The sequence below is a fragment of the Schistocerca nitens genome, chromosome 3 (assembly GCF_023898315.1).
Source record: "Schistocerca nitens isolate TAMUIC-IGC-003100 chromosome 3, iqSchNite1.1, whole genome shotgun sequence".
NCBI lineage: Eukaryota > Metazoa > Arthropoda > Insecta > Orthoptera > Acrididae > Schistocerca > Schistocerca nitens.
The window spans coordinates 749,593,656-749,619,910 of NC_064616.1; the positions used below are offsets into that span (position 1 = coordinate 749,593,656).

The 26,255-nt window shown below is 44.3% G+C and overlaps 1 protein-coding gene across 1 annotated transcript in view; it reads left to right on the plus strand.

Moving 5' to 3' along the window:
• The window catches only part of LOC126248747 (baculoviral IAP repeat-containing protein 7-like), a 104,076-nt gene that overhangs the window by 19,661 nt on the left and 58,160 nt on the right, over window positions 1–26,255 (plus strand). The window contains exon 3 of the mRNA XM_049950079.1: window positions 12,057–12,221. Within this exon, the coding sequence (XP_049806036.1) occupies window positions 12,057–12,221 (165 nt within the window). The remainder of the gene's footprint in view (window positions 1–12,056; window positions 12,222–26,255) is intronic.

Below are 26,255 nucleotides of genomic sequence, written 5' to 3' on the forward strand. Positions count from 1 at the left end.
TCAAACGTAAAAGTGGGCTATGAGAAAATTTCCGTTTGCCCCTACGTCCCAAACCCTACGCATTGCTATCAGTGTCAGCGGTTCAATCATACCAGCCAATCCTGTTCCAACCCGGCCAAATGTGTTACGTGTGGCAAGGATGCCCATGAGGGTGCTTGTCCACCTCCATCTCCTCATTGCATCAACTGGATGGGTGACCACGCTGCTTCCTCTCGAGATTGCCCCATTTTTAAAGACGAAAAGCTCATTCAGGAAATCAGAGTGAAGGAAAAGGTGTCAACCTTTGCTGCTCGAAAATTATTCGCCAGTCGAAAGCCCACTGTGCCTCAGACAGGAAAATACAGCACTGTCTTTGCCTCTCCTCGGCCAACAAAGGAGGTGGCCACACAGACTTGTGATCACACCTTTAGTGACACGGTCGTCAGATCGCCCAGCGCAAAGATCGCCTGTTCAACCTCCCCACTTTCGCCTGCTCACTCTATGGCTCACCCTTCATCGGGTTCTGCTAAATCTCGATCCCAAAAGTCAGACACCCGGACTTCCAAAAAAGAGCATACTCGTGAAGATTTTTTACGTACCCCAACTTCACAACCATCGGTTCCTCCATCATCTAAACATCATGTTTCCAAGAAGGCTAATAAGAAACCCAGTTCCTCTCCTTCTCCGGCAAGGCGTGTCTCATCTACAGCACCACCTGGCGGTAACTGCCCTCGGCCGTCTTCTGTGTCGCCGAGGCGCACTGCTGGCGGCCGATCAACTGGCCGATCGCTGGTGGCAGGAGCTGCTCCTGAACAACCTATGGATCAGGATCTTCTGCCTTCGGCTGAGCGCCATTCCACGCTGTCGGTCGCAAGCTCTGAGCAGCCGTTGAGTTGACGGCAACCTTGGTCACATTCCTCAATTTTCTGTTCACCCTATGTCCATTATCCATTGGAATATCCGCGGCATTTGAGCCAATCGGGATGAATTGACGATCCTCTTATGATCCTACTCGCCGGTCATCTTCTGTCTTCAGGAAACAAAGCTGCGTCCCCACAACCGCTTTGTTTTCCCCCATTTTCAGTCAGTTCGATTTGATCTCCCCTCTGTTGAAGGCACTCCAGCACATGGAGGACTCATGATTCTTCTCCATGATACTCTCCATCATCACCCAATCCCCTTAAACACTTCCTTCCAAGCAGTCGCTGTCCGTCTTTCCCTTTCCGGATACTCCTTCTCTCTTTGTACTGTATACATTCCATCGTCCACAACAATGGCACGAGCTGATCTCCTTCATCTTCTTGGTCAGCTTCCATCCCCCCATTTGCTGGTTGAGGACTTCAATGCCCACCACCCGCTTTGGGATCTCCACATCCTTGTCCGCGTGGCTCACTATTGCTAGACGTCTTCCACCAAGTGGATCTTGTTTGCCTCAACACAGGGGACCCTACATTTTTGTCTGCCTCCACGACAAATTTCTCTCATTTGGACCTTTCGGGCGGTACTGTTCAGCTAGCTCGGCGCTTTGAATGGTTCGCCCTTGGTGATACACACTCGAGTGACCACTTTCCATGTGTCCTTCGATTGCAGCCACAACTGCCATATATGCGCCAGAGACGCTGGAAGTTTGCCCCAGCCGATTGGACACTTTTCTCGTCTCTAGCGACATTCGATGACCGTCACTTTCCTAGCGTCGACGATGAGGTCACTCATATTACAGACGTTACTCTTACAGCTGTGGAACGTTCAATACGTCGCACCTCCGAATTGCCCCGGTGCCCCCCCCCCAGTTCCTTGGTGGAACGAGGCACGCCGTGACGCAATACAGGAGTGGCGACGTGCACTTCGCGTTTTCAGACACCATCCTACTTTGGCCAACTGTATCCGCTATAAGCAGTTCCGTGCGCAGTGCCGTTGCGTCATCCGCGATAGCAAGAAGGCAAGCTGGGACTTCTTTCCTAGCTTATTTAACACCTTCACTCCCTCCTCGGAAGTTTGGAGTCAGATTCGATGGTTATCAGGCATGCCTAGTTTTTCCCTGGTCTCTGGGCTCACTGTCGCGCATGTTACATTAGTGGACCCTGTCGCAATTTCTGACTCACTGGGTCAACACTTTGCTGAGATTTCAAGCTCTTCAAATTACCCGCCAGCGTTTCTCCCGAAGAAACGTGCAGCGGAAGTGCAACCTCTTGCTTTCTCCTCTCAAAATCGCGAAAGCTACAATACTGTTTTCTCCATGCGGGAACTCCAACATACACTCTCTTCTTCTCACTCCTCCGTCCCAGGACCGGATGGTATCCACATCCAAATGTTGCTGCATTTATCAACCCATAGTCTGCGTTACCTCCTTGGCCTTTATAATCGAATTTGGACCAACAGTACTTTTCCCAGACGATGGCGGGAAGCTATCGTCGTTCCCGTTCTGAAACCTGGAAAGGACAAACATCTCCCTTCTAGCTATCGCCCCATTTCTCTCACGAGTAGTGTATGTAAGGTTTTGGAGCGTATGGTGAATTGTCGTTTAGCTTGGTGGCTGGAGTCCTGCAGTTGACCATCTTATTGCTCTCTCCACTTATATCATGAACAATTTTCTTCAGAAACGCCAAACAGTAGCAATATTTTTTTGATCTGGAGAGAGCATATGATACCTGTTGGAGGACAGGCATCCTCCGCACAATGTTCTCTTGGGGCTTTCGAGGTCGGCTGCCCCTTTTTCTTCGCGAATTTATGGCAGAGCGCACATTTAAAATGCGCGTGAACACTACTCTCTCCCGTACTTTCTCCCAAGAAAACGGGGTACCCCAGGGCTCCGTGCTAAGTGTTGTACTGTTTGCCATTGCCATAAATCCAATTATGGATTGTCTCCTTCCTGATGTCTCGGGCTCCCTCTTTGTGGACGATTTTGTGATCTACTACAGCTCTCAATTGACCAGCCTTCTTGAATGACGTCTTCAAGGCTGTCTCGATCGCCTCCACTCTTGGAGCATCGAAACAGGCTTCTGCCTTTCTCCCAGTAAGACTGTTTGTGTTATTTTTGGCGTCGTACCTTCCTTACATCTAGGACCTGTCAACCTTCTCTTTCCGGAAGTCGCTAAATTCTTGGGCCTTATGTTTGACAGGAAACTGTGCTGGTCCTCCCATGTTTCCTATCTTTTGGCTCGCTGTCTGCAATCCCTCAACACCCTCAGTGTCCTGAATGGTACCTCCTGGGGAGCAGACCGAGTGGTCCTTCTCCGCCTCCATCGCGCCTTAGTGCGCTCGAAATTGGACTATGGAAGCATAGTTTACTCCTCTGCTCGGCCGTCTATTCTTCGGCGTCTAGACTCTATCCACCACCGTGGATTACGTTTAGTGTCTGGAGCTTTTTACACCAGCCCTGTGGAAAGCCTTTATGCTGAGACTGCTGAACCTCCGCTGTCCAATCGGCGAGCAGTCCTTCTGAGTCGTTATGCTAGCCATCTGTCTTCCATGCCTGCTAATCCGGCCCATGACATTTTTTTCGACGTCTCCTTGGATTTAGGGTACTCCCGACTACCACCGGGAGTCCGCTTCCGTCAACTGCTCCATTCTCTTTCCTTCCACTTTCCTAAAACCTTCTTGACAACTTGGGGTACAGCACTGCCTTGGCTCCGTCCCCAGACCTGCCTGCTCCGTGGCCGTTGTCAATTTCCGAAGGATGGTACCCCTTCAGTGGTTTATCGTCGGGCATTAGCTGCTCTATGTGCACAAATGAAGGAAGCCACATTTATTTACACTGATGGCTCGAAAACGTCGTTAGGTGTAGGGAGTGCCTATATTGTTGGTGACACCCCAAATCAATCTCGGCTTCCCGACCAGTGTTCGGTTTATACTGCGGAGCTTTACGCTGTTCTCCAGGCTGTCCAATACAAACGTCACCATCAGCGGATACAGTATGTTATCTGTTCAGATTCTCTCAGCTCTCTCCTCAGTCTCCAAGCTCTGTACCCTGTCCACCCTCTGGTCCACTGGATTCAGGACTGCTTCCACTTGCTCCACTTGGGGGGCGTCTCTGTGGTGTTACTCTGGATCCCAGGACATGTTGGTATCTGTGGAAATGAGGTGGCCGATATAGCGGCCAAGGCTGCAGTCTCACTTCTTCAGCCAGCTATTCACACGATTCCCTTCGCCGATCTACGGAGTGTTTTATGTTGTTGTGTTACTCTTTTATGGCACGCACATTGTTCAATACTTCCCAATAATAAACTGCGGGACGTGAAAGCTCTTCCCTGTGCTTGGACCTCTTCCTCCCGAACGTGTCGTCGGGAGGAGGTAATTTTAACTAGACTCCGGATAGGGCACTGTCTTTTTAGCCATCGACATCTTTTAAGTGGTGATCCTCCCCCACTCTGTCCCCACTGCTCTCAGCTGTGGGCGGTAAGACACCTTTTACTTGAGTGCCCCTTTTTTACTCCGTTACGCATCCGTCTCCAGCTGTTGCCTTATATATCTTCCATTTTAGCAGATGACACGCGCTCAGCCGATCACGTTCTCGAGTTTATTAGTGCCAGTGAGATGACGTAAGTCATTTGAAGCTCTTTTTGGGGACAACCAACCACCTTCTATAGTGGTTTTTTAAGCTTTCTTTCTATTTTTAGTGTCTCCAATTTTTTGAGTTTCGTTCCCGTTTATACCTTTTCCTAAGTCACAGACTGGGCGCTAATGACCGTAGCAGTTTTGTGCCCTAAAACCATAACAAAAAAAGGAGAGACAATCAGGACTGTGGAAGACCGGTGTATTGAACATAAGTGTCACACACGCTTAAAACAGCTGAGCAAATCTGATATTGCAGAACATTGCCTTGACACTGGTCATCCTATGGAATAAAAGAACTCTGAGATTCTGTCTTGCACGTTCCACTATTGGGATAGTGTCATTAAGGAAGCTGTTGAAATCAAACTATCAAGCAACCTTATAAACAGAGATGGTGGATTTTGTCTAACTGCTGCTTGGAATCTGGCTCTGTCTCTTATCAAAAAACACAGGGACAGATTTAGGGCTACCTCACCTGTTAAGTCACTATCGATATTTCTGATGTTGGTTATCTTTGGTTGTGTGTTGACTTTGGGGTTACTTGTTCTATGTGTGGTATTTTCCTTGTTTCTCCTCTGTGGACTGTGGTATTAAATTCCCTTGCACATTGCTTCCTCCTTGCAGTTGCTCCTTGAGAATGGCAGGGTGTGATATTGGCAGTGGTCGACGATGTCACCCGGCAGCAAACCCATAAATTATTTGGGGTCGACAGAAGCGTCCGATCCCACACGTCGGCTTTGACCCGTGACGTAAGGGTGTTGTCGTGTGTGACGTCATGACGGCGCGGAGTTTGGTTTGAGTCTGGCTGTCTCCAGTTCTGTTTTATCTTATTTTATTTACTTTTCTGATCTGTCCGTTCTATCTCGTGACATTTTTTTTTTTTATTTTAAAACACTTATTACTTATTTTAATTATCTGTTTCCTCCAATTTCTGTTTTAGTTTATTATATTTATCTTTCTGATCTGTTCGTTCTATCCCGTGAGATTTTTTTTTTTTTAAAGACAAAAAACACTAATCAGCTACTGAAGCATCTTTATCTTCTATGGGTTGCAGGGGTTACGACCCCTGGGGAGGTGGGTGGGTATTCATACATGGCTGTCTTCACTTACACGTTGTAGCTACGCAAGGCGTCTAAATTTGTTTATATTTCGTTTGCCCCCCACCCAAAACACCCCATTTCCCGCGCTTGTCCCGTTAGTGTCATTAGGCTTCTTGTGGAAAGTGTGTGTGCTTGTTTTTGTTTCCGCCATATTTGTGACGCCATGGGTCAAAGCAGACGGGCGGGATCTGACGCTTCCGTATTTCCATTATTTGATCGTAGAATTTTCGTTTTGAGTGTTCGTATTCCAGTTGCTATAGGTTTATTTACTGTCATTTTTTGTTCATACAATAGTTCACTGTTGCTATTTGATTTTACATGTTGTCATTTGGAGGTAGTGAGTGGAGCTGTGGATGCTAGAAAGTGGAATGTCAAGTGATGAAATCGGAACATTTCCAACTTTCTTCTGTTAATTCAATAGAGGGCTGACTGCAGAGCCCTCCAGAAACATATGCACCAGGTATGGGGATAGTGCCATTGGACAGAGCACAGCAAAAGAATTGTTTATTTGTTTTGAAGAGGATCGTTTTGACATTAGTGACTCCCACAGTTCAAGAAGACCTTCTGTGTTTGATGAAAATAGTTTACACACATGAATCTACAATGATCAACGATAAGCCAAAATCACGAAAACCAACAGGTGGCTATATGTGCATCTCTGCTTGCTGGTCATAAATTGGCTTGGAACAATATTGACCATCCTGCATTATTACTGATGACCAGAAATGGTGTTTTCATGCTAACATAAGGGAAAGAAAGGAATGGTTGAACCCAAACAAAGCAACAACTCCCTGGACAAAGACTTGCACACATCCGCAAAAGATAATGTTACGCATCTGGTGGAACAGTGACAGTGTGGTGAACTAGGAATTGCTTGCTGAGGTGTAATCATCACAGTTGACATTTGTCAGCACACACAGTCCTAAGACAACGACAAAGAAGACTGTGTGAAGTGATGCTAATCAAAGATAATGCCTGCCAGCATTCTTCTAGACTGACAAACTTAATGATATAGGAGTTGGGTTTGGGAAGTCATTTGCCACCCGCCTTATTCAGCTCATCTTATGCCCACAGATTTTCACATTTTCCCCTCTAGCAACTAACCTTCAAGGAACTTCCTTTCCAGATGAAAATGTGCTCCAAAAACGTCATAACAAGCTCTTCAGCTCAAGACCCTGTGATTTATATAGTCGCAGAATCGAAAAGTTATCCTTTCAAATCCATAATTGTTTTTGACGTGTTGCACACAAATAGCATCAGTTGAGGATATTAAACTAAATTAAGATTACAGGTACTTTCTGTGAGTTGCGTGCCAAAAAGAGACAAACCTGTAATTCAGAATTTTAAGATTCAGTTTTCCTTAAATTTAGTGAACTGTGAAATTGCCCATAGACCAGGCTAAACTTCAAAAAATAACTGCCACTGCACCTTTGTTTTGGTCAGAAGAATAATTTCACTACAGGTTTTAGTTAATTACAGAATTCTCATACACTTCTAGAAGTGATTCCCGTGATTCCTTTATACACCTCATTTTACCAGTTATGTCATTATGTGGCTGATGTGAGACAGTTCTATGGCATTAGCCATCTACAGCTATACTACACAAATCATTGGGAAGTGTATGGCAGAGGGTATGTCTCATTCTACCAGTTACTAGGGTTTCTTCCCATTCTGTTCACATATGGAGTGCAGGAAGAATGATTGTTTGAAGAGGATGTGCCTGCAGTAATTATTCTGATCTTATATTCACGATCCCTATGTGAGTGATACGTAGGGGGTTGTAATATATTCCTAGAGTAGTCCTTTAAAGCCGGTTCATGGTACTTTGTTGATAGACATACTTGGGATGGTTTATGTCTATCTTGAAGAGTCTTTGAATTCATTCTCTGCAGTATCTCTGACTCTCCCATGGATCAAACAAAGCTGTGACCATTTGTGCTGCCCTTCTCTGTATACCTTCTATATCCCCCCCCCGTTAGTCCTATTTGGTATGGATCCCACACACTTGAGCAATATTCTAGAACTGGCTGCATGAGTCATTTGTAAGCAATGTCCTTCGTAGTCTGATTGCAGTTCCCCAGTATTCTACTATTAAACTGAAATCTACCACCTGCTTTACCCATGACTGAGACTACGTGATCATTCCATTTCATGTGTAACGTACTGAAAATGGCAATTGCAGATTCCTGGCACCATTATACGAATAAGGAACTTTAAATGAAGCATTTTAACAGCTTTTTGTAATTGCTGTGTAAATGGGAATCTACATTGCTTGAAATTTAGCTAAACTATTTTGTATAACTGTACTCTTAACAGCTTTTAACTTTATTGGTAATGTGAATAATGAAATCAGGCAGTTTTGTAAGACAGGTACATTGAAAATGAATACCTTGATCAGAGGTAACTATTTTGATGGACTATGTGTAATCAGTTTCTCCGAAAGTGCAGCAATAGAGGATGCCATTCCATTAATAGGTAAATTAGTTCTAATGGAAATCCATGGGGACAGCTTTTGCAGACAACAGAAGTGTTAGTTTTATTGATTCGAAGAAGATACTTAGTATGCATAACATTTCACATGTTTTTCCTTAGTGTTTCATATGCAGAGTGAGACAGTTTCTTTATGTAAATACATTGAAGTCACTTAATCAGAGTTGATAAGAGGAAATTTCTTATCTTGGATTCACTGTGTTCTGAATAAAACAACATAGCGGTGAGTGAAAAAGAGTGGTTAACACTATTAAGTTATAAAAACATGTATTGTCTTTATCCCAAAAGGTACTGCATTAATGGGTGCAATTTATGGACAGTGACAACTGTAGTGGACTGCAGAGAATAGTTTCATTACCATCTCTCTTCCATGGTGCACTGTAAATGGCTAGTTCTGATTTAGATTCTTTATTGCCTTTTACCTCGTGTAATGGAATAGGCGTTACAGTGATGATATGATAAAATAGCAATAATTGCATTAATGTACGTTTACAGTACGTTTACAAATTAATCCTACATTAACATATTGTGCTGAATTGCAGTCATAATCTTAAAACAAATTTCTACCCAAATAGCCAAGAATTCTCTTAAACTATAAAATGCATTGCGTATTAGTCATACAGCTTACTTTTAAAATTTGTGGGAGATATATTGACTGCAGAAAGTGGCAATTGATTAAAAATTTTTGAGTAGTTCTCTGTGTGGAAGTAGCTCGTTTTTGTCAGCCTATGTTCAGGAAAGTCGGGACTAGTTTTGTTTCTGGTGTAATGACCATGTATATTCCCTCTGGCGCTAAACTCTGTGTGTTGTTTTTATTGTATATAGTGATGCATAGATAAATATTTTTATCACTGTCAATATTTTGATCGTAGTGAATAAAGGGTGGCAGCATTCCCTTGAACCAACCCTACACTGTATTTGTAGTGCCTTTTTCTGAATCAGTAATGCATCCCTGACATGAAAAGGGTGACCCCATAGCAACAGCCCATCAGGTATGAAACTGAAGTAGTTCAAAGTAAGCTATCCTAAGATATTTCTCACCAGATCAGCTAATTTCTGTAAGAGATAAGACTCCTGTGGTATCTTTGTGTGGACATGGTTAATGTGAGGTTACCAGTTTAGCTTGGAATCAGTATGTTTTCTGAGCAGCTTCACAGAATTTGATTTTACATCTTTAGCTTGTCCCAGCTGCAAATCCCTGAGTTTCCTTGTGATGTTTTCTCGTGATGTCACAGTAATTTGTTAGATTAGAACCAGTTAAGTGTTAAGGAGAGATTGTCCTATGGTTTCTGATGTAACCTTGACATATGTAGATATGTTGTTATTAAAGCTGTATTGTCCACATAGCAGATAGCTGACTGAAGCACAAGATAATGTGGTAAATCATTGATTGCAACAATGAAGAATGGTTGAAGGGCAGAGCCCTGAGGCACATGAGATGTGACATTCTGCAAGGAAGAATGGCTGTTTCTAATTGACGCATCTTCTCCTGTTTAGATAAGAATCTGTTACCTCTGCTGTTATGTTTATTCCACGATACTGTAGTTTGGCTAAGAAGCACTCGAATAGCACAGCTCAACAGACTGTATTATTTTCAAGTACAGTTGGTGTCTGATTAACAACTTAAAGGACTGCGGAAGTGGTTACTAAGTGGTTACTAAGATGTATGTGAAAAACTGCTTCAGATATTTTGGAATAAGTTGCAGCAGTAGACACTGGTGTGAAGTTCTCAGGGAAATACTTCACTCCTTTTTGCATATAGGTATAACTTTGAAATTTTTGTCTGGTCAGAGAAAACACAAAATTGTAGGCATTTATTCATAATAAAAGCAAGCAGTTTGCTGATAAAGTGTATTGTTCTTTTTCATCATGTTAAGTAGTCAGTAGCAGTAAATGCTTTTATTAGTCTGAAAATTTTGAAATGAAATTTACAAAATTTGTGGGTGTAAAAAGATCACAATGTATATCACGCCCTGCAGGAAGCTGATCAGCAAGTGTCTCAGTTGCTGATGTTTGACTGGATAATTTTTGATGTTAAATCATGTTCTGCAGTAGTAAAGCATTGACTGAGCTGTTCTGGCTCAATCAGAATGTCTCGAGTTTGGATAGACGTGAATTCTTATGTAATAATATCCCAAGCAGCCTTGCATATGTTTGGAGCTCCTCCTATGTAATCTTCATAGGCAACTTGCTTTGACAAGTTTGTTTGGCTTTTATATACATATTTTTTTCTGTGCCAGATTTTCTATTACTTTTATACGTTCTGTACAGTGAAAGAAATTTTCCCTGATACCAGCAAGGTAATCAGTGTACCATTTAAGCTTTTTAACTTTACAGTCATGAGCAAGAGTACCATTACTCAATATAGGTCGTAAAAGAAATTATTTAAAAAATTTCAACATATGATTTATCTGTAATATTTATAAATGAAGTCCCAGTTTACATTTCTAAGGCAGTCTGTGGATAACTTCCTCTTTCCGAACTTTAACCCAGGTCATGCATGTCTTCTTATTTGCAGCCACATAATCAGGAGACAGAAGCTGTAGTTTCTTAAATCAGTATGTCTTCAAATGGCTATTTGTATCTGATCTGGCATAATCTATTGTGGAAATTTGTCTAGGGTTTTATTTATACGCAGCTGCACTTATTGGCCTTGTATCTACACTGCCAAATTTTAATAGAATGAAGTTTATTTTTGTAGTACTTAATCTGATAGAAAAATGTAGTGACAAGTAATCTTAGAAGTCTGACATAAACTAATAAATGGAAAGTAGAAATCTTAGCTGTTCAGCTTTTAATGTTGAGCAGCTCATATAACTGTTAACATTTGTATCATTATTTGTTTCTGGATTGATGGTTAATATCATGACAGTTTAAATTAAAATGCCATGGAAGTGTGCTACGGAATTAAAACAAATCTTTCATTTTCTTACATACTTCAAAATAAAACCCTTGCTAATTGTGTTTGTATGGGTGCTGAGCCCTGAATTTTCAGGGAATCCAATCCAAATTGGCCATTTGTTACTTCCCTTTCTGTGTTGTCTCCATGATACTTGTGCAGATAAACTGTAAGCAGTAAACCATATTTGTTCTTAACTAAAATAAATGTGTGTCAGCAGCACTAGGTTAAAAGGTCAGAGTCTGACACTTTGTAGTCAGTTAGGTAGGAAAGTGACTCTGTATCATCTGCATTACTAGCCATAAAGTGTTATCAGTACTATACAATATTATCAGTAGTAGAAATTTTAGACTTAGATTTCAAAACAAAGAGACTACTTTTTGTGTAGTGAATTGTAACTGCCTAGTAAGAAAAGTGCTCAGTCTTCTCATGAAAATGTTCGAACCTATCTTACACGTAATTTTAGCAAGTTGACTGCCTGCATCAATCAGTTTGGAAATGTTTTTACTTTTTAGTTTAATGAAAGTGCAATAAAATCCAGTCAAGGAGGAAAGAATTCAGCAATTTGAAGGCCAGTTTGTGCACCAGTACCACAGTGGTTATTATTAGGCAGTTCACATTATCTGATACTACACAGCTCACCAACCAATCAAGGCAGACTTGGAATTAAACATTGGATTCAGACAGGACACGCAGTGTAATTTACATATTGTGATTCAGGCCACAGAAAACTTAAGTGATTGCTAATTGTTTGTAGCTATTGATGGGAAAAAACTTGTAAAATGCATAAATTGAAGGAAGAGGTTTTATTATTAATAAAAAATTATTAGGTTATTCTTGACATGTCCTTTTAGTAATGTCTTTACTTGTCTGTGCAGGTAGTTAGCAGCTATCCATCACACTAAACTGCTTTACATGGTGCTATTTAATGCTCAGTTTGAATGTGTAGGACTTAGTTGAGGATGTTCACATGTGGGACCTGTCTTGTATTATTTTATTACAATTTTTACTCAGACTAGTTATTTTTTTTTTTCCAGGTGGTTTGTCAGAAACTATGGAGAAGCTTGGAATTGCTTATAGTTCCAAGCCCTTGTGGCCAGAGTTTGTCACAATTGATTCAAGACTGAAAACCTATGAGAATTGGCCTATTTCCATGAAACAAAAACCTGAAACACTGAGTGAAGCTGGCTTTTTTTATACAGGCAAGTAAATATGTGCAGCAGACTATACACACTTCCATGTACACTTTACATAAATGTGCAGAAAATTGGAACCAGTGTTTGAGTAACTCAGTTTCAACTAATATTACTGCCACAATATGCAGTACACTGTCTGGGATTTACTGCAAATGTTGTCATTTCTTTACACTCAGCATGTCAGTGTTTTTTAGAGGAAAGAATGTATGTAGTTAATCAGCAGTTATCATACTTTATAGTGCTGACTCTGTTTCATGTTGCCTCCTGATACAAAGCATTAAATTTTTTTGCACCTTTTGTTAGGTATGATGTGAAAAAAATTATTGTAGACTGTGATTTTAAAGGTATAAATACTGTTCCTAGTCATTTGCGTGTTATTTTTAAGGGATGTAAAATTTGGTGAAAATAGTGTTAAAAAATACCTAGAAGTGCCATTTTGTAAGGGAAGGGCTGTGAGTAAGCAAGGTGTGTGCTGTTCATTGGACATTATGAATTTTCGCTTACATATAATTGTTTAAAATATCTTCTAAGCTGCATGGAGTCACTAGTCACTCCGGCTGTAACTGCCTTCTGATCTCTGTTTCCTACCTGTATGGTGATCAAATTACAAAGTGCAGTGTTTGGGCAGAAGGTGGTCTTTTAGCCAATCTTCCTAAATCTTTCTGGTGTCGGTGCACAAATTTTTCACAACTACAATAACAGTAAGCAGTTGTGGAACTCCACTACTTGAGACAGATTGGTTACCAGTCAAAATTTTGTGGCAGGATGCCATTGTTCTTAGTTACAATCCTAAATCTTCATGGAATATTAAGAATACTTTGATGTAATGGAAAGTTACAGTATTGTTAGTCTGGAACTTGCTTAACTATACACCTATATGACAGGAGTTGTGTAACAAATAGTAATTGTGTTCTGTCAGCATTTTCATATTTCTGTAAATAATTTGACTGAAGAAAATTATCCTATTATTGAGTGGCTTACCATTGCTAATGTCACTTTTAAATAATTACTGTTTCAAAGGCTTGTTTTAGTATAGTGTGAAGTTTCTGCCATGAATAAGTTTGATAAATAATTCTCTTTTCTTTTTTGAGCTCGGGCTCTGGGGAGGTACACACACAATAGAAGGATGCAGTGAATTTTTAATACAGGCAATCTTACCTGTGTACAGCTGAGGATTTGTTTGACAAACTACTATTATTTGCTGATATCACGTTGCAATGGTTACAGAATTTTCAGGATAAACTGTTAGCAGATGTACTGTGCAGCAAGACCATTGGGTCAAGATTGCTTGGAGCTGTATTGGCCTTGACCTGTGGTACAAATATATTCTTAGAGGACAGCTTTGAATTATTAGTCAGTTCTTCCATGGGGAGTATAGTTCCACCAGAGGTAAATATCTTGTCACGCTACCCTATTTGGGCAGATCTACCACCAAAGACTGAAAAGTATAAAATTATTTACGATAGCCATCAACAGCAACTCTTCAGGGATGATTTTGTGATGTTTTGCAGCTATACAAATGTAACAGGGCAGCTGCAGTTAATCAGCAGAAGTCTGGAAGAATAGGCTGAGAACTGGTTTTAGGTTTTTAGTGTGAAAGTTCTAAATTTTAACAAGACATGTTTTGCTGTTAACCAACTGCAGCATAGTGGTGGCACTATTTCAAATCTTATTGAATAAGAGAGATTTCTGGGCCTTGTCTGTGACAAGATGTTAATATAGTTAAAACACCTAAAAGACATGAAGACAAAGTGCATAAAATTGCTGAAAATTGTGAAAAATCTCAGCACAAACATGGGACACTAACAGGTCTTCATATTGTTGTTCAGTTTACTATATCATCTTTACCTGTCCCAAAAATGCTGCTCGATGTCATTGCATTAAGTTGCCTGACTCAGTAAATTCTTTTTTAATTGTGTTATTGCAGGTTTGTAATGGCAGAATAAGGGTGGTTCAATCTATTTGCACATCCTTACTCGTAAAATTTATGAATGAGTGTCGTGGAGTGACTAGAACGTAATGCTGTGTGTGTTCATTCTGAGAGATGAGAAGTTTACAGGATTAATCAGTGAGAGATAACGTGTGCACACTAAATGAAAGATACAAATCCAGATGATTCAGACACAGATCAATAATTTCCAAGATGTTATGTAAGAGCTATGAGAAAATTGAACACATCATAGTTGGTTAGGATTTCAGGGTAAAGCTTCCCATCTCTTATGTGTTCTTGCTGTACTAAATTTTACTGACCAACCATCTGATCAGCGATCATTGTGGTTAATTTTCTAGCTAGTGCTTTATTTGTGAACAATGCTTCCTGCATGTTACATGACTTGTTTCATAAACAGTTTTGGTGTCTAGAAATAAGCACAGCATCACAGTCTCAGTTGACACCTCTTGGCAATGGTTATGTAGTTTAGCTGAAATATCAGAAAATGAAATTTGTTCCAAATGTACTCCTGAAACATAGAATGTGTTATGTAGTTTCTCACAATATGAATAGTGTATTGCATGCCAGTTAGGAAGCCTTCAAAGCAAAGGCAGGCCACTTTCACCATCCTTCACAATATGAAAAGGTGCTCATTTAACAATGATCAGATGCTAAGCATCAAAAAAATTTATGTTGGTTGGTTGGTTGGTAAGTTGGTGGAAATATTTGAATTCTTCATTGCAGTAAAAATTTTCAACCAATGAGATTCCATCAGGTGAAGCCAATGGCCAAGATTTATTTCTTGCGTGTTTGTTCAGGCAATAAACATTAGGCAGCATTTACTGGATTCTGTATTGCTGAAAAGGTTGTAGCAGTGCTAATTTAAATTGGTCATACTTGATAAACCTTAGTGTTTCAAAACTATTAAATACTCATAAGCAAGAATGAAACTTGACATTTCCAATTTTTAGTGAGTGAGGGTGCCTCAGCAATTTCTAAGTGGTGGTCTGAAATGCATTGATATCACAAGTATGGTGGTGGTGTACATAATCTCCATATATTAAGTGGTTGAAGAGTGAGGCATAATATCCATTTTGCAAAGCTTACCATAAACAAAGGACTTACATTTACTCAGTGAATACATAAAATGTGCAGACTTCATACAAATAAAATATTGATGACTTTCTCATGCTAATTTAGTCAATGAATCCCAAAAAGTTTAACAGAATTAGTCACTTTCATCATTTAAACTACAGGAAATATTTACACTTATGATTAACAGGCAATTCATAGATTCCTATGTGCTAGCTATTTGAAGAAGATTACTGATTTGCTTTTATGTTCATTATCTCCATAGCATGTGCGCGCGTGCTAATCGTGAGTCAAGTCATTCATGCATATTATGACGAGTAAAGGACCGAATGTGGAATGTCGTGGCATACCCAGTGATACATTCATACAGAACATTTGATCTCATTGTTGAACTGAAGAGCTAATGTATCACTCATGTATGATCTGATTAGAGTTGTGAGCCTGTATCTGGCTGACAAATGTGTTACCAAGTTCCACAACATAGCATTAACAGATAATCTCTCTTCAGATGAGGGTGGTATGAATGTACTGTTTTTGATTTTCACTGACAGATTGGGCCTGAAAGCATACTGATAGTCGGTTAGAATGATGTTTAGATGTTGGCAGATTTAGAGCTGCAATCAGTATCATACTAATTTTGAAAGAGTGGGTATGAGACAAGTTGGGCGGTAATTAAAAGCATGTGATGGTCACATTTTTGGGTAGAGGTGTAACAGCTGTCATTTCCCAAGATGAAGGGGAATGACCTCTAGCAAATGCCCAATTAATCCATGACTTAGTAGAGATGGTATATAGCCACATCTTTATAAAAGAAAAGATGGAGAAACTATAAATACCCTATATTTTTGAGTGATATAATTTGCTGTTGTAATATCACTTATTATGCATGACCTCCATTTTACTGCAGAAACTAATTGCTCAGTGTTGGAAGTTCTTAGCATGATTTGAGCACTAAATTTGATCATTTATGGCATCGTTCAGTTGCAACATTATTGTGAATGTGACAAGCATATGGGGTAGTAAAAAGGTTTTAATGATTTTTCTGAAAAATCAGTCACCATGAAATTTGGTGTTGGACCTTCACATACTCATCCTTGCAAGTAACAACATATTTCATAGAACCCCTTTCCCCATAGCTTTGCATTTGTCTCCATAATCCTATAACTAATTAAATTCCAAGTGGCACATACAAATTTACAGATGCAGGGAAGGGAGGCTCCTGTGTCCTTGAAGCCAAAAATTTTTTAGACTTCAAAGTATTTGTCCATGCTTTGCAGAAAAGCTCAACAAATTCCCATTTATATGGTGTTCTCAGATTACTTCTTTGCCATTGAATTAAATCGATATTCAAACTGTCTTTGAATGCGTTAAAGCTATGCTATACTAGAAGTTACAGCTGGCCAGTTATGTCATAGCAGTTTTATGACAGCAACTTTCTCGTTCTTTTTTAATTACTGTGCTATCTAAATGACTAAGGTGACCATCCAACAAGAAAAGTAAAGGCCTCTTTTTGCAGTAGCACAGAAGTGACTGAAGTAGCCTGAAAATTTTGATACCATGAAACCTTGAACTTCATTTGAATAATATGTGTCGCTTAAATAAAGGATCTGCCAAAAATAAGTCTTGTCCGAAGTCCATATGTTCATTCATCGTTGATGTCCACCTCTTCCAATGCAATATGTCTCCTAGTTTATTGTAAAAAATCATAAATGATAAAGGGATCACCTGTCGTTCTTTTACCATTCAGTTAAAGATCTTCAGATTTCAACATCAGTGAATCGTGCAAACAGAAATTTCTGAACCATTTTGCAGAAAGATTGCCATATTAAGAATGAATGGTCAACCCATTTCGTTAGACAGTCCTGAAGAATGACCATAACTTCAGCTCTTGTCAGTTTAAATACCCATTCAGCAAGTGTCTTAAAGTGGGCACATATAGTTATTTTCTCTTGGTAAGTTGTCAAGTCTGTCTTACTGCCTTGCACACCTGAGTGGGTCTCCCCCAGGCAGCTCGCCACTCTTTGGCAGGTTTGTGCTTGTCTACAATGGGGCCCCAGCCTTTGCAGCATTTTTTCCCTTCTGTGCTGCATGTCTATCATCTTGCTATTCCCTCCCCCCCCCCCTCCCCTCCCTTGGGGAACATGTCTGGGGTGTTCTTCAGAATGTTCTGCATTCTGTCGCTGAAATATGAACAGTCTCACCTTTGTTTTTCGTGCCCTTTCCCTTTCTTGGTTTCCCTTCTCCTGTCATTCCTACACTTCAGCGTTTGAGGATCCTCTTATTCTTTTTTTTTTTTTTTTTTTTTTTTTTTTTTCCCCCCCCCCCTTCCTGTGCACTCCTGAAGGCCGGCCCATGTGTCTTGATACGTAACAGATGACTTGGTAACGTATAACTCCCAGCCCCAGGTTTACAGGTAGGGTTTGCTTGTACCCCCTGGTGCAGACCAGGCCCAGGGAGGGGTGACTGCCTGAGCTGTAACCTTCCTAAATTGCTGATTGGTCCCTCCATCAGGTGTTCAGGAGGTGTGACCTGAGGTGTGAACAATTACCTAAGGTGTGTGGGCCCCCTTGTGAAGGGGCCTCCAGTTGGAAGGAGCATGCTATAGGAGACACTGGTAGTTATGGGGGATTTCATCACAATGAGTCAATCATCTTCCCACTCAACTTCTTCTTCTTCTCCCCCCTGCGGGTCCGGGGATTAGAATAGGCCCGAGGTATTTCTCTCTGTCGTAAGAGGCGACTAAAAGGAGACCATCCCCCTCACGGGGGTAGTTAGCGCCTGCGTCCGGAGACGGACGGTTTCCCGACCTATAATCGTGGTCTTTTTGGTTTTTCACTTCTCGTTTCTTCATTCCTTTTGTTGGTTCCTTTTTTTGCTCTTCTCCACTTCACTGTCTTCCTTACTTTTTCCCTTGACTTCTCCTTGCCTTCTCATTGCCTTTTTCTCCTTGCCTTCTCATTGCCTTTTTCTCCTTGCCTTCTCATTGCCTTCTTCTCCTTGCCTTCTCCTTGCCTCCTTCTCCTTGCTTTCTCATTGCCTCCTTCTCCTTGCCTTCTCTGGTCTCCGCCTCGGCGTTTGAGACAGTCTGTCCTCTTTCTCCCTCTCTCTTCTTTTTCCTCTTCTTCCTTCCTCCCTGTGCGTGTCTGAAGGCCGACCCACGCGTTCGCACGCGTAGCCGGTGACGGGGTAACGCGTAAGTCCCCGCCCTGGGTAGACATGTAAGGCACGCGCGTACCCCCTGGTAAAGGCCAGGCCCGGGGAGGGGTGATTGCCTGAGCTGATACCTTCTGACCATGCCGATTGGTCCCTCCGTCTGTTTCTCGGGAGGTGTGACCTGAGGTGTAAACATTCACCTAAGGCGGGAGTGCCCTCTGAGAGGGTCCCCACAAGGAAGGAGCGCGCCATCGGAGACGCTGGCAATCATGGGGGATTCCTCCGCAATGGATTCTACTCCATCGCTTTCGACTTCGACCCACAAACGGAAACGTGACCAGCCAACAGTGACAAAAATACTACCGCCTGCCCCACAGTTCCTCGTCGTTTCTCGATCTGAGGAAGGAAAGGATTTTTCCTCTGTCAACCCTTTAGTTATCCAGAAGGGCGTCGATGCCATAGCTGGATCTGTCAAATCTTGTACCAGATTGCGTAACGGTACCCTATTACTCGAAACTGAGAGCGCCTTTCAGGCACAAAAACTGCTTCGGGCCACACTCCTTTACACATTCCCTGTCCGGGTGGAGGCTCACCGAACTTTGAATTCGTCTCGTGGTGTGGTCTATACTAGATCCCTCGACGGCTTGACTGACGAGGAGATTCAATCTTTCCTCGCTGAGCAGGGCGTGACGGCTGTCCATAGGGTCATGAAAAAGGTCAACAATGACCTTGTACCGACCCGGACACTTTTCTTAACCTTCGATAGTGTTAAGCTGCCATCGCGCATCAAGGCGGGCTACGAGGTCATTTCAGTTCGCCCCTATGTCCCGACACCTACGCGCTGCTACCAGTGTCAGCGTTTCAATCATACTCGACAGTCTTGTTCCAATGCGGCTAAATGTGTCACTTGTGGCAGGGATGCCCATGAGGGTGACTGTCCACCTCCGTCTCCTCGTTGTGTGAACTGTCAGGGTGACCATGCCGCATCCTCTCGCGACTGTCCTGTCTATAAGGAAGAACGCTGTATCCAGGAAATTCGGGTCAAAGAGAAAGTGTCCACCTCGGCTGCTCGCAAGCTATTGGCTAGTAGGAAGCCCACGCTGCTCCCAGCGGGGAAATACAGCACTGTCCTCGCCTCTCCTCGGACTACCCGGGAGGTAGCAACCCAGACATGCGATCTGACCTTCAGCACCACGGTCGTCCGTTCGGCCAGTGCTAAGATCGCGCGGTCGACGTCTCCTCTTCCTCCCATCACCCCACAGACACCAGCCACTTCCTCAGCTTCTGCTCAGTCGAAGACCCCGAAGTCAGATGCACGGGCCTTCAAGAAGGAACCATCCCGTGCAGACTTCCTCCGTTCCTCGACCTCCCAGCCTTCGACCGGTACTTCCACCAAACGTCCTTCTAAAAAGGCGCATAGGAAGCACAGTTCTCCTTCTCCGCCGCGGCGCCTTTCTTCTCCTGCGCCACCCAGCGGTTGCCGCCCCAGGCCGTCATCCGTTTCGCCTGGCCGCACCGCTGGTAGCCGAACATCTGGCCGTTCACCGGCGGAGGAAGCTCCCCCTCCCGGCCATCCTCCTGAGACGGCCGATGACCCTATAGACCCCATGGACGATGACTGTCTGCCTCCTGCTAGCGGCGGCAGTGCTCGCTCGAAGCCAGGCCCTAAGCGGCCTTCGAGGTGACCCCTTCTCTCATCTTCCTTTTCTTACGATGGCACTTATTAACTGGAATATTCGCAGCATTCGCTCCAACCGAGAGGACTTGAAGTTGCTGCTCCGCTCGCATCGTCCGCTCGTCGTAGCCCTCCAGGAAACGAAGCTACGCCCATGCGATCAAATTGCCTTGGCACACTACACCTCTGTGCGTTTTGACCTACCCCCTGTGGTAGGTATCCCAGCTCATGGAGGGGTTATGTTGCTGGTCCGGGATGATATTTACTACGATCCCATCACGTTGCACACCGGCCTGCAGGCAGTAGCCATCCGCATTACTCTCCCCACTTTCACGTTTTCCTTTTGTACCGTTTACGCTCCATCGTCATCTGCCGTTACCAGGGCAGACATGACGCAACTTATTACTCAGCTACCTGCACCATTTTTGTTAACTGGAGACTTCAATGCCCACCATCCTCTTTGGGGCTCTCCAGCATCCTGCCCGAGGGGCTCCTTGTTAGCAGACCTTTTCAACCAGCTCAATCTTGTCTGCCTCAATACTGGCGCCCCCACTTTTCTTTCGGACACATCTCATACCTATTCCCATTTAGACCTCTCTATATGTACTCCCCAACTTGCACGCCGGTTTGAGTGGTATGCACTTGCTGATGCATATTCGAGCGACCACTTCCCGTGTGTTATCCATCTCCTGCAGCATACTCCCTCTCCGTGCTCCTCTCGTTGGACCATCTCCAAGGCAGACTGGGGGCTCTTCTCTTCCAGGGCGACCTTTCAGGATCAAACCTTCACAAGCTGCGATCGTCAGGTCGCACACCTCACGGAAGTCATTCTCGCTGCTGCTGAATATTCCATCCCTCACCCTACTTCTTCTCCACGTCGCGTACCGATCCCCTGGTGGACCGCAGCATGTAGGGACGCTTTACGTGCTCGTCGACGTGCTTTACGCACCTTTAAACGCCACCCTACAGTGGCGAATTGCATTAATTATAAACGATTACGTGCTCAGTGTCGTCGTATTATTAAAGAAAGCAAGAAAGCCAGCTGGGCTGCTTTCACCAGCACCTTCAACAGTTCTACTCCTTCTTCTGTTGTCTGGGGTAGCCTGCGCCGGCTATCTGGCACTAAGGTCCACTCCCCAGTTTCTGGCTTGAAGGTCGCGAATGAAGTCCTTGTGGCCCCTGAGGCTGTCTCCAATGCCTTCGGCCGCTTTTTCGCCGAGGTTTCGAGCTCCGCTCATTACCACCCTGCCTTCCTCCCCCGCAAACAGGCAGAGGAGGCGAGGCCACCTAACTTCCGCTCCTCGAATCGTGAAGGTTATAATGCCCCATTCACCATGCGGGAACTGGAAAACGCACTTGGCCGATCACGGTCCTCCGCTCCAGGGCCTGATTCTATTCATATCCAGATGCTGAAGAACCTTTCTCCTGCGGGTAAAGGTTTTCTTCTTCGTACTTACAATCGCATCTGGATTGAGGGACATGTTCCCGCATGCTGGCGCGAGTCTATTGTTGTCCCGATTCCTAAGCCGGGGAAGGACAAGCACTTGCCTTCCAGTTATCGACCTATCTCGCTTACCAGCTGTGTCTGTAAAGTGATGGAGCGAATGGTTAACTCTCGATTGGTTTGGCTGCTCGAGTCTCGACGCCTACTTACCAATGTACAATGTGGATTTCGAAGGCGCCGCTCTGCTGTCGACCATCTGGTTACCTTGTCGACCTTCATCATGAATAACTTCTTGCGGAAGCGCCCGACCGCGGCTGTGTTCTTTGATTTGGAGAAGGCTTACGACACCTGTTGGAGGGCGGGCATTCTCCGCACCATGCATACGTGGGGCTTTCGCGGTCGCCTCCCTCTTTTTATTCGTTCCTTTTTAATGGATCGACAGTTTCGGGTACGTGTGGGTTCTGTCCTGTCCGACACCTTTCGCCAGGAGAATGGGGTGCCACAGGGCTCAGTTTTGAGCGTCGCTCTCTTCGCCATCGCGATCAATCCAATAATGGATTGCCTCCCAGCTGATGTATCAGGCTCCCTTTTCGTGGACGATTTTACCATCTATTGCAGCGCGCAGTGTCCACGTGTCTTGGAGCGCTGTCTTCAGCGTTCTCTTGACCGTCTTTACTCCTGGAGTGTCGCCAATGGCTTCCGTTTTTCTGCCGAGAAGACGGTCTGTATTAACTTCTGGCGCTACAAAGAGTTTCTCCCACCGTCCTTACGACTCGGTCCCGTTGCTCTCCCACTCGTGGAGACAATCAAATTTTTAGGCCTTACCTTTGACAGGAAACTTAGCTGGTCTCCACATGTGTCATATTTGGCCGCCCGTTGTACCCGTTCTTTAAATGTCCTCCGTGTTCTCAGTGGTATGTCGTGGGGAGCGGATCGAACCGTCCTACTTCGTCTATATCGGTCGATCGTCCGCTCCAAGCTGGATTATGGGAGCTTCGTATACTCCTCTGCACGGCCATCCATCTTACGCCGCCTCAACTCCATACAACATCGGGGTTTACGACTTGCGATCGGAGCATTTTATACCAGTCCCGTAGAGAGTCTTCATGCTGACGCTGGCGAATTGCCACTCACCTACCGGCGCGATATACTGCTTTGTCGGTATGCCTGTCGGCTACTGTCAATGCCCGACCATCCTTCTTATCGTTCCTTTTTTGACGACTCTCTTGACCTTCAATACGGGTTGTATGTCTCTGCCTTGCTACCCCCTGGAGTTCGCTTTCGTCGCCTCCTTCAACACCTTCATTTTTCACTCCCTGCAACCTTTCGAGTGGGCGAGAGCCGCACGCCACCTTGGCTCCAGCTTCAGGTCCGCATTCACCTCGACCTCAGCTCGCTCCCAAAAGAGGTCACCCCCGGTTCGGTCTACCACTCCCGTTTTTTGGAACTTCGTTCGAAGTTCAACAACATGACTTTCATTTATACAGATGGCTCTAAGACCAATGACGGGGTCGGGTGTTCCTTTATTGTCGGGGCACAAAGTTTCCAATACCGGCTCCATGGCCATTGTTCGGTCTTCACAGCTGAGCTCTTTGCCCTCTACCAGGCTGTTCTGTACATCTGCCGCCACCGACATTCTGCTTATGTCATCTGCTCAGATTCCCTGAGCGCCATCCAGAGCCTCAGTGATCCGTACCCGGTTCACCCTTTCGTACACCGGATCCAACGCTCTCTTCAGCAGCTGGTGGACGTCGGTACGCCGGTTAGCTTTATGTGGGTTCCTGGCCATGTCGGTATCCCTGGGAACGAAGCTGCAGATGCCGCGGCCAAGGCTGCGGTCCTCCAGCCTCGGACAGCTTCTTGTTGTGTCCCTTCGTCCGATTTTAGCAGGGTCATTTGTCGGCGCGTTGTGTCGCTGTGGCATGCCGATTGGGCTGCACTTACCGACAACAAGCTTCGGGCCTTAAAACCTCTTCCCGTGGCTTGGACGTCCTCCTCACGCCTTTCTCGGCGGGAGGAGGTCGTTTTAGCAAGGTTAAGAATTGGACACTGCCGGTTCAGCCATCGCCATCTGCTGACGGCTGCGCCGGCGCCGTTCTGCCCATGTGGGCACTTGCTGACGGTTCGTCACATTTTAATGTCCTGTCCCGATCTTAAAACACTGCGCCTCGATCTTAACCTGCCTACTACTTTAGATGCCATTTTAGCGGATGACCCACGAGCAGCTGCTCGTGTTCTTTGTTTTATCAATTTGACAAACCTCGCTAAGGACATTTGATGATGTTTTTTAATCCTATGCCTGTCAGTCTGTCTTTTATTGTGTTTTCCCTTTTAGTTGTTGTTGTCAACTTGTGCCTCGCGGTGCATTCTTAGAGTAGTCAGGGCGCTAATGACCATTGAAGTTGTGCGCCCGAAAACCACAAAAAAAAAAAAAAAAAAAAAAAAAAAAGCCTACCTGAGACTGAAAAGCCGGCCGAAGTGGCCGTGCGGTTAAAGGCGCTGCAGTCTGGAACCGCAGGACCGCTACGGTCGCAGGTTCGAATCCTGCCTCGGGCATGGATGTTTGTGATGTCCTTAGGTTAGTTAGGTTTAACTAGTTCTAAGTTCTAGGGGACTAATGACCTCAGCAGTTGAGTCCCATAGTGCTCAGAGCCATTTGAACCATTTTTTGAGACTGAAATACAATCTTACCTCTCTGATCAGGGTGTCATTGCTGTTCATCATGTAATGAAAAAGGCAGATTCCTCCTTAGTGCCCATCCGTACTCTTTCTCACCTTCGATAGAGCAGGCTATGAAATTATCACCATCTGGCCATACATTCTGAACCTGATGTGCTGCTACTAGTGTCGTCTTTTTAACCACACTAGAACGTCTTGTCGACACCCAGCCAACTGTCACCTGTGGTAGGAAATGCGTAAGAGGGCAATTGTCCACCTCCTTCGCCCCAGTGTATCAACTGCAATGGCAGCCATGCTGCTGCATCTTAGGAGTGTCCTGTTCAAGAGATCTCTGTAAAGGAGAAGGTGCTTTATCCAGTTGCTCGTAAGTCGCTGGCTAGTCTCAAACCCTGTGTTCTCCCGTCTGGTACCTATAGTTCTGTTCTTGTTACCCCTCGCTCCATAATGGACATGGTCACGCAGACATGTGACCTCCAATTCAGCTCTGAGGTTGCAAAATCACCCAATGTCAAGGTAGCATCACCATCCCCCATCTGTCCAGCTGTGCAACAAGCCATCAAACTCCTGCCTCAAGGAGTGAAACGACCAGCTACACAACTGGTAGGCCAGAAAGGACAGTAGTAGTTCTCCCGTGAAGACTTTCTCCGTCCTTCCAGCCAAACAACACAAGAGTCTTCATCTGCTGGAAAGGCTCAAAGAAGTCCTCCAAAGACAAACGGTCTTCTACTTCGCCACCTCAGAGATCCTCTTGGATGGTGTTGGCATGTGATATCTTAGCCCGGCCTGCCTCCGTGTTGCCGGTGCACACCAACCAGTTTTTCGGCACTGGACTCCACAGACCGACCGCACAAACAAGCAGATGCTTCTGTGGACCCCATGGAGCAGGATCCTCCTGCTTCTGTGCCCTGTAGTAGTGCCTTTTCCCCAGCTGTCACTCGGCAGCCGCCGAGGTGATACCCCCACATCTCTTCATTATGACTCTCCTCCAATGGAATGTTAGTGGCCTTCGGTCCCACAAAGAGGATTTACGGCTGCTTTTAGTGTTGCAGCATCCCCTTGTACTCTGCCTTCAGGAAACAAAATTGCGCCATCACGACCTCTTTGAGCTTTCACATTTCTTACTGATTCGTTTTGAGATTTCCCCTGAGATCGGCATTCGCTCTCAAGGAGTCGTCATGCTGGTCATACGAGATGACAGTCATAGTCAAGCCATATTGCTGACTACAAATTTTAAAGCTGTGGCAGTTCGCTTTTTCCTTCCCTACTTAACTTTTTCCCTCTGTACTATGTCCCTACATCATTTGCTGTCACAAGGGCAGACTTCCTTAAAGTTACTGGGCAGCTACCTCACCCACTTTTGCTACTTGGTGACTTTAATGCACATCATCCCATTTGGGGTTCCCCCAGGACGTGTCAGAGGTGCCCTCTTGGCTGACCTTAACCAACTTAACCTCTTCTGCCTTAACACTGGAGCACCCACTTTCCTTTCAGATTCCTCGCACGCTTATTCCCATTTGGACCTATCCTTTTGTACTGCCCAGCTTGCCCATCATCTCGAGTAGTCTGTTCTTTCTGACAACTACTCAAGCGACCATTTCCCATGTGCTCTCTGTATGCTGACTCCTACCCCATCTGCATGCACACCGAAATGGCAGCTTAACAAGACTGACCGGCAGCTTTACTTCTCCCTGGCGACCTTCGAAGAACAAGAATTCCCCAGTTGTGATGACCAGGTGGACTGTCACCAACATTATCCTTACAGCTGCAGAATGTTACATTCCTCGCATTTCCTCTTTACCAAGTTGTTCCCAGTCCCTAGGTGGACGAGGCATGCCATGATGCAATTCGTGCACGGAGATGTGCTCTCCATGTTTTTAACAAACACCCTATGCTGGAAAACTGCATTCATTATAAACAGATGCATGCAAAATGTCAGTGTTCTTTGGCATTGCAAAAGGGCTAGCTGGATTTCATTCACTACTTCTTTTAACAGTTTCACACCTTCCTCTGTCTCGTGGGCCAACCTCAGACGGCTCTCTGGAACCACGATCCATTCCCCAATTTCCG